This window comes from Corvus brachyrhynchos, unplaced genomic scaffold (assembly GCF_000691975.1).
Source record: "Corvus brachyrhynchos isolate BGI_N302 unplaced genomic scaffold, ASM69197v1 scaffold166, whole genome shotgun sequence".
NCBI lineage: Eukaryota > Metazoa > Chordata > Aves > Passeriformes > Corvidae > Corvus > Corvus brachyrhynchos.
The window spans coordinates 838,856-848,264 of record NW_008239671.1 but is presented as its reverse complement, the minus strand read 5'-3'; the positions used below and the strand labels follow the sequence as shown (position 1 = coordinate 848,264).

Here is a 9,409-nt window from a genome sequence, read left to right as displayed (position 1 = left end):
CCACCCCAGCAAGCTGAAGGAAGAATTACAACTTGGTTTAGCCCCACTGGCAATGGGTGTGGATTTGAATACTGAAAATAATCATTTACTATCCCTGTCTGTATTAAATAACTGCTTATCCAGACTTGCAAGTAAGATTTCAGCTATAGAAGGGACAATTAGAAGGTTTCAATCTTCATGCCCAGGGTTTGGGGTTGTTTTTCCTCCCCCATTACTCTGTGAGAGATCTGAGTCCTGGCAAAAATGCAGCAGCTCAGCACAGGCAGCAGAAACCGTGGCCTACGACTTTACCCTTGAAGCTTCTTTCTCATTCTGGAATTGAAATCTGATTGTTAGATGGAAAACAGAAAACCCTCGTGCTAACCACAACTCCAAAGTCTGCAAGTGCTGCTTTGGGGACATTTCCTAGAGTCAGCAGAACTGGCTCCCAACAGGCAGAACTCTTGGGTGGCAACAGCACTTCCCACCTGACTCCACCCTGTGACTACTACAGGGACACAGGGATGGTCACGGCATCCTCACACCCTCCCTGAGGTCAGTGCTTGGTATCTTGCTGTGAGGGGCTGGTGAAGAAATCACTTATTGGAGTGAATCAGAGTGACAGAGTAGGATCAAGCAGCTTCGCCCAAAGTTCAGCACAGGCCCAGAGTGGAAATTCCACGCACGGAACAGAAACTTACCAGTAAAGTATTGCAACACATTCAAACAAACAAACAAAAAAAATCTGCTTCAGTTGCAGATGTTCAGAAGTTTTCAGAGCATTTACAAGATAAGAGTGGAGAAAGCAGACTGGCTTGGGTTTGGCGTTTCTGTCTAAATTGCCAAATAACTTTGCTCTTCAGCCCTGTCCTGCACTGCCTGGCACTGCACTGGGCTCTCTTCCCATGGAGTCAATGAATTCTTTAGCACAAAACTCTGCTGTGGAGAGAACTTGCTATTCCAGCTGGTTCAAATGCAGGCAGCAATTAGGCAGAACTGCTCTACACTGCAGTGACACAGAGAAAATGCAAAAAAAAAGAGGATAAATCCAAGAGTGATTCCAGGCTTATGCCACATGTCCACAGAGAGGGCTTTAAATCACGTAACACATCATTTTGTAAGGGGAAAACCCAAACCCCACAGTAAGACAGGTAGCTCAGGGCCAGGCTGAAGGATTTGCAGCACAGAGGGTGGCTAATCCCAATCAATAATGGCCACTGGTCACCGAGCACCTCAGTACTGGGGAACCAGGGACAGATGCTTCTCTCCACAGCTCCTCTGCTCAAGTCTGTGCTCAGTCTCCAAAGGCTTTGGTGTTGCTGCTGTGCACCTGTGCTCAGCCACTTGGAAAAACCATCCCAAAATACGAATAAAACCACCCAGAGAAGCAGCACAAAACAGAAGCAAAGAGCAAGAAGCCGTTTTAATTTGGGTAAGAAATTAGAGAAAACAAATAAAAGGAGGCATGTCATTTCAAAGGGAACTTCATGCAAAAGCAGCAGCACTTGCATGTGATGTACAGAAAGCTGCAAAAGAATTATTTATAAAGCCCAATGACACAGATTCTTCTATTGCTCAAGTGACAAAGTAAGATAAGATAAGATAAGATAAGATGAGCCGTTTGCTTTGACAGCTTCGCTGTCGGCCTTCAGCATTCAAACTTTTGATGTATGGAGTTGAAAACCAAATATTTTTAGACTCCATTTTCTTTCCAGGATGTTATCACATGAGAAGAAATAACCAAAGTTGAAAAGTTCACACCTGTCCATTCTCCATCTGTGAAAGTGCTGAGCATAATTAGCTGGAAAAGCACGTTCACCTGCCAACGTGAGGCTTTCTGCAAACTGCAGGGCAAGAAGAGCTGAACAAAGGGCAAACAGTCCCTAATGAAGGCATCACAGAGGTGTGTGCTCAGTGCTTTCACCTCCTGCACACCACAAAGACACCCTGATCTCCACTGCAAACTCAAGTGCAGCAGAGCCCACTTGAGCAGAAAGCCTGAACACTTCACCCACGATCTGAAAGTAGAAAGAATCCAGGGGGGTGAATCATGGTGATATCATCTCTCCAGCAATAAAGATAATAACGTGTGAAGCTTCACCAGAAAAGGGAGTTATACTTACAGGGTGTAGAAAGACGTTATTTATCACCATATTTTTGTCTACAACCACACCACAGAAATGTAGCTGTGAACTGTAAATTGCCAACAACCTGCTGGCAAAATGCTGCAGTCTGTGGTGATCTCCAGGTAATCTAAATGATCCTGATCACCCACCTGGATGGCTCTTCGGAGAGACAACTCCACATTTTGCAGACATTACATCAGGGAATTAATGCTTCCCACCAATTTGCAGGAAATCAGTATTTTACTACAGCTTGTTGTTCAGTGCAAGGTGTGGATTCTGTTTTCCCAAATTTAATTTAATTCCCTGCATGGCTGAGCAAGAAATACAAAAGGCAGATTTTAGGAAGGAGGGGAAGAGTGGCACCACAAATAGCCAGGATTCACCTCAGGAGGAGGCAGAGGTTAAATGTAAGGAGTATTTAGAGAAAGGGGATGAAGTAGGGAGAGAAGACAGATTATAGACAAACTGTAACTAATCCATCAGAAAAACTCAACAATTTCCTCCAGGAGGCAGCTGCACCCCTTCCCCAACCTCAGCCTCTGCCGTGAAGGTTTGTTTCAGTGTTTGCAAGACGAGCTGAAGCCGCTGTTACCTTCCAGCCACTCCTCTGCCTGCTGGGCTCTCCTCTGGGCCATCAGCCTGTTCCCCATGTTCCTGCGGCGCCTGGGCATCCCCTCTCCTCGTTCCTCCCCGTGGGGCCGGGGCCTGGCCCCTGCTGCTGCTGCTGCTGCTGCCACATTCTGCTGGTGCTCCTCGTCAGCTGCAAGAAGGAAATAAAATATTCCTATTAAATCTGACTTTCCCTTCTGCCTCCAGTTCTGAGTTATCAAACAGCAAGGACCCAAAAGGGCATTTTTCTTTCTAAAGTATTCAGATTTATTTTTATTTCGTATTTGTGTAACTTAGATTCGTCTGACTGAAACCTCGGAGTATGAATGTTTCAGAGAGGAATATGTAAATCATTACACACAAAACAAAACCTGAAGAGCAAACAAGGATCACAAATTACAGTTGAAATAAACACAGTTACAGGGTAACTTCATTCATTCCAACTCCCCAAAACACAGGTAGGTACACACAGGACACCAAGGGTCACTGCAGCTCTCACTGCCATCCTCTCGGCATATGCTGCAGTCACTAATTAAGATCTGGCAAATGAAGACTATCCTAACAGGAGCAGCTGGGAGGACAGAACTGACCAGTGGGTTAATTCCAGAAATTGTCCAGAGAAAACGGTCAGATTTTTTTTTTTTTGAGGCCTCCTGTTGCTATTAACTACGGCAGTCATGCAAAAAAAAAAAAAAAATTAGATAATGGTAAAATATCATCATGCTTGATACCTGCTTTGCATATTCTGTTGATAAGCCTAACCAATATTGTGTACAGTGTTATCTGCTCCATCCTCCAAAGTATGAACTCTGAAGCCTTAATTCAGGCAAATATTCAAATAGTCTCACGGAAAACTGCAGTAAGAACTACTCACTTACTTCAACTCAGGACACATTTATTTTGTGATCTGCTGCATTATGATGTGTCCCAGCAGGAGCACAAAATGCTTTGCACACCGTGCCAAGTCTCCAGCATCCCCTGATCCAAACAATGCCTTCCTAAAAAAACTCCTATTAGCATATCTCTGATCAGAAAATGAGGTTCATTATGACTGAATCTATGCAGCGGCCAAAGGTGTGCCTGCAGCTCACCTCAGTAATCTCAGTCTTCAAAGCACCGACTTTGGGACTGATAAGGACACAGCTGCAGCCCCGAGCTCAGGAGGACTGCAGAGCAGAGCCACCTGGGGCAGGGTTTGGCCAGCAGAGCCCTCAGCAGCTCAGGCTGCTGCAGCAGAGATGTCACAGGCCCCCCACAAACTCCAGCCCCAGCACGCCGTGACATTTGGAAGTGAGTCACTGAACTGTCACACTGCTGTCACCCTCCCGGTCCCATCCACCTCTGCAGACAAAACAGGGCTGTGAGAAAGCACCGAGTGCAAGCTCCAGATGCCATCATTCCGCTTCAAGGCTTGCCCAGTGCTATTCATGGCATGATAATGCTTGTTTGGAATGTTACAGGAAACATTTTCCTGCAGAGGCAGAGCAGCAGATCCCTTCTTGGACACTGATAAATGCCAAAAACTGCAAAAAGCTTTTTATACAAATGCTATATTTCTCTTCCTAAGTTCTTGAGATAGGCTGCAATTCAAACGTCAGCATCCTTCCACCTGGCAAGCTTCACTGTCCCTCAGTAATTCCAAAGATGCTCCTGCCCAGCAGATGAGCTGTGCAGTTCCAGCACTCATTCATTCTGGTTTTGGTTCCTGTTGTCCTGTGAAACAGAGACTGCTTTGCATTTCATGAAAGAGGAATCTATTTATAAGTCATGCATTTATTTCAAACCAAGGAGCTCAACCCTCACAGATAAAAATGTATGAACGAAGCTCTCTTCTTTTCTCCATTAAATTCTCTACAGGAGACTCAGTAAGTCCTCACGGTGACCAGCATGGAGTGGGCTCAGGATGCAGTAAACCCCACCAAACCTGACCCATATCACAGTCAAACACACAAAGCACTTGTTGGAGAGTATCTGTCACATCTCCCAAACATCCACATTAACAGCAGAAGACACCCAGCCACTATGGACTGTCATTTAGTAGGAAAACAAATGTTTTAATGAAGCTTTTTTCTTCCTTCCAGTCCCTAAAATATTTTTCCTGACTGCAGTTTCTTTTTCAGCAGCACACAGCTGGCTGAACATGAGCCAGTGGCACCTGGCTTGTGTCAGCACTGGGGTGGCAGCAGGGCCAGGGCAGTGCCCGTCCCCTGTGCTGGCACTGCTGGGGCACCTCCAGTGCTGAGGGCAGCTCTGAGCCCCTCACAGAAAGACTCTGAGGGGCTGGAGCGTGTCCAGGGAAAGGAACGGAGCTGGGGAAGGGGCTGGAGCACCAGGAGAGGCTGAGGGAGCTGGGAAAGGGGCTGAGCCTGGAGAAAAGGAGGCTCAGGGGGGACCTTGTGGCTCTGCACAAGTCCCTGACAGGAGGGGGCAACTGGGGGGGGTCGGGCTCTGCTCCCAGGGAACAGGGACAGGAGGAGAGGGAACGGCCTCAGGCTGGGCCAGGGAGGTTTAGGTTGGATATCATGGAAAATTTCTTCACCAAGAGGGTTGCCCAGCCCTGGCACAGCTGCCCAGGGCAGTGTTGGAGTCCCCATCCCTGGAGGGATTTAAAAGCCGTGTGGATGTGGCACCTGGGGACAGGGGTCAGTGGTGGCCTTGGCAGTGCTGGGGGAATGGTTGGTACTGGATGATCTTAGAGGGCTTCTCCAACCTTTCTGACTCGAGCATTCTACAGCTTCTGTTTGCCAGGCACTCAGCTGGGCAGTCATTTGGAAAACACGAATGTTACTCATTGCATTTCTTCCTGTCCTTCTCAGGAGGAAGAGCAAACCCTCGTTTGCTCTGCTATAACACACCTGGACCTGGTCCCTCAGGGGTCAGGGATTTGCCGACGTGACTCCAGACACAGCCTTTGTTGCAGAACGCTGAAAGTTAAGCTGTGCTCTCTCTCCCCCCATGCCACTGATGGCACACAGAGGGAAGGCTCCACAGAATAGAGGACACACTTAAAAATCACTTTTGCTTTTTCTTGGAACTGGACTGACCATCAGATCTGAGCTCAAGAATGATTTGCTCTGGGGTCTGTCCCTGCTGGGGTTTTTTTTCACCCCCTCCTGCAGCACAGGGCGGGGTTTGGCTGCTGCACTTATCTGAACACATCTCTTCATTTTCCTGTAGCTGCAGAGGTCTCAGAAGTGGCACCCCAGGCTAGTCAGATCATGCAGAGATTAGTCACACAAGCACTAATTAGCCTTGATCCAGAGCCATCTAAGTGAAAATTAATGGCCAGCATTAAAGAGGTGAGACAAGTGATCCACAAGCTTTGCAAAATGGCAGACCAGCCTAAATTAATGAGATAAACCCCTCAAATTAGCAGGTAATACAAACAAAACACTCAACAGCCGTCTGGGAAATGGACATGGGCTCAATTTGTATTTTAAGCTGTGTTGTCCAGGGTCTGACTCAGCCCCCAAAGCCCAGGAACAGCTCTGTGCTGGGCACAGCAGCTCTACCTCGGTGTTCAGGAAGCATCAGTGCAGTCAAGAGATTATTTCAGCTGACTTGTCAGCCAGGGCACAGCAGCAGCTTGGAGACTCTGGTTGTGTCTGCTTCCCGAAGGGAGAGAGAACTGAACTGTGCTCTGAAAGCAGAAATATTTCCTGAACTGGACGTGAAGCACCACTGCAAAAAACACCATGGAATCTTTCAGAGCCCAGATCAGGACCTGGTTTTACACTCTCCAGGTAGAAATCTGCCCCTTCACAAAATCGTGCAAACTTCTGCTTACAGCAAAGCTGCTTTTCTTGAGAAGGAACCCCCTGCCTATGACAGCACCTTCCTCTCAGTTCCATCAGACAAGCAGGTGACACCTGGGCTGGCAGGTCTGGAGGGTGTTCAGAAAGGGACAGAGCTCCACCTGCTGCACCCTCACACGTGGTGGCACTTCCCACCACGCTGGTGGCACCATCCAGCACCTTCTGCCTCCATGCAAAACCTGTCAAATTCAGAAAGGGATTCAACATTTAACAGGTGGAAGCCTCCCAGCGAGGTGCTTTAGCCCAGTGCAGTTTATCACAAAGAGATGTGGCAACCACATGAAAAACCAAAAATACTATTTTTTTTTTCATTTTCAGCAGAACAAGTCCAGGCATGATCCTGCTGGAAACACTGTGCTGCTCCAAGTGACCTTTCCAAGGACTACAAAGGTACAGGATTTACCTCTCCTGATCCTTAGCTCCCTAAAGCATGCAAGTCTTGAACATTTTTAAAAAGCAATTTCCAAGAGAAAACATGAAAGGAAGCTGCTGCCCCAATCCCTGCATGTTAACGAGGAAAGGTGAGAGCTCCCACCACTTCTTTAAGACAAATGTCCCTGGTTTCAAGTCCTTTCCTTGTGGCAACACAGATTTATTGGCAGAATTGTGGCAGATTCCATTTTCCACCTAAGAAAATTGAACAGGAAAGCAAATTCCTGCTTAAAACTAAATTTTGTAGCTATTAAATACACCGCAGTCCCAGTGGTTCTGAAAAATAATTTCTGTTGTGTACAGAGAACAAAGTCATCCTCGGCAGCTGAAATCCTGTAAAGGGCTTTATCATGACAGAAACCAATATATTAAAGTAAAAAATATCTTGAAACCACAGTAAAAAATGCAAGACCAATTTGGAAATGTCAAAAAGTTGCCACAATAAAAGGCTTCAACATGATTAAATTATCCTGAATGTAAATTAACTTCAACCAACGTACTCAAAATCAGTATTAAAACTTTAAAAAAAAAATAATTCCCACTATTTAAAACAAATGCTTCGGCTTCAATTTAGAACTTTGAATGCTTAAAGAGAAAATAAATCCTCCCCAGCCCCACAGCCCCTGATTTATTTAAATCATGACAGGAGTCAAGCTCAGGAAATGATAAGGTTTTTCCAGGACATGCATCCCTCACTTTTACCAGAAGTTCATCTCTTCGTTCACAAGAATCCAATGAAATGACATCAGTTTCTAAACCTTTCCAAGAGAAAGATTTAGACCAGGTTTGTGGAAGCAGAGGTGTGTGAGAAATGTGTTGGAAAATTTAATTATTATCAGCAAAACCTGCTTTTGACACAGATTTCTTACCAGCAGTGTTGCACTGAGTGACTGTGTTTATAATAAAGGTGTGGGGTTATTTTCCTCTTAATTAAAAATTATCAAAGCTACTCCCCCACAAGAAAAATAATACAAATTCTATCCCCCAAACACCCCACATCCCCAAAATCTGTGGAGATATTGACCAGGAGTTCAGAGTTTGTCCTGACTGAACATCTTAATGTGACACCTGGCAGCCAAACAACCTCCCTCCTCCCACTGTGAGAACACAACCAGGTCAGCCAGTTCACAGCCACATCTGACTCCTTCCCACAACACTCAGCTCCCACCCACACAAGGCCACTTCCAGCACAGTGGAATTGGCAGTGCTGATTATGGTTGGACTCGGTGATTTTAAAGGTTTTTTCCAACCCAGATGATTCTCGGATCTAACACTGGTCAGCAGTGACACAGGGCTGGAAGTGCTGCATCATCCACCTGCTTCCCACAACACCTGAACTGCCACGGCCAGCACTGGGAGAGGTGGAGAAGTGGGACATGGCTCAGGATTGAATCCAGATGGCTCTGGAATATCTCCAATGAGGGAGACTTCACACCCTCGCTCTCTGGGCAATCTTTTCCAGCGCTCTCAGTAAAGAAATTCTTCCTCATGTTCAGGTGGAGCTTCCTGGGATCAGTTCCTGCCTGTTCCTGTTGTGCCATTGCTGGGCCCCAGGGAGCAGAGCCTGGGCCATGCCTGGAGCCCTCCCTGCAGATACTGACAGACATGGATGAAGTCCCCTCTCAGTTGTCTCTTCTCCAGGTTGAACAGCCTCAGTTCCCTCAGCCTTTCCTCATCAGGAAATGCTGCAGCCTCTCCATCATCCTCACAGCCTCTGCTGGAGCCACTCCAGGTCGCTCCTATCCTGAGGAGCCCAGAGCTGGACACAGCACCCCCAGGTGCTGAGCAGAGGGGCAGGATCACCCCCTGACCTGCTGGAAATGCTCTTCCTGATGCACCCCAGGATCCCCCTGGCCTTCCTGGCACAAGGGAACACTGCTGCCTCAGGGACAGCTCGTTGTCCACCAGAACAGCCACGTCCTTCCCATGAAAGCAGACCCCAGTCTCTGTCAGTGCTCAGGGTTGTTCCTGTCCACGTGCAAGACCCTGAACTTGTCTGTGCTTAATTTCAGAAGGTTTTTCTCGGATCCTCTCTCCGGCCCTTCGAGGTGCCTCGGAAGGGCTGCACAACCCTCTGAGGCATCGGCCATTCCTTGTTTTGTACCATCAGCGAACTTACTCAAGGAGCATCAACTCCTTTGTCAGAGTCACTGCTGAACAAGTTACAAACACTGGACTCAGTACACAACCCTGGAGGACACCACCAGTGACAGGCCTCCCACTACACACTGTGCCCCTGACACCGACTCTCTGGACCTGTTCTCCATTCCCCTCCCCGTTTGCAGGAACCTCAGGGACACCTTCCCAGCCCAGAGCCCCTGAGAAAACCCCCGAGAGAGAACTCAGACTTCCAACCCGGCGCCCTCACCCTGGGGCCGCCTCAGGCCGGGAACCCCCAGCCCCCCGCACCAGCGGCACCAGGCCTCAGCGCTCCCACCCCACGGCCTG

General features: G+C 47.6%; 1 protein-coding gene across 1 annotated transcript in view; it reads right to left on the bottom strand.

Annotated features, from left to right (window-relative positions):
• The window catches only part of DDRGK1 (DDRGK domain containing 1), a 27,470-nt gene extending 24,571 nt beyond the window's left edge, over positions 1–2,899 (bottom strand). The window contains exon 1 of the mRNA XM_017742428.1: positions 2,698–2,899. Coding sequence (XP_017597917.1) covers positions 2,698–2,776 — 79 coding nt within the window. The 5' untranslated portion in view covers positions 2,777–2,899. The remainder of the gene's footprint in view (positions 1–2,697) is intronic.
• Positions 2,900–9,409: the final 6,510 nt, after the last annotated feature.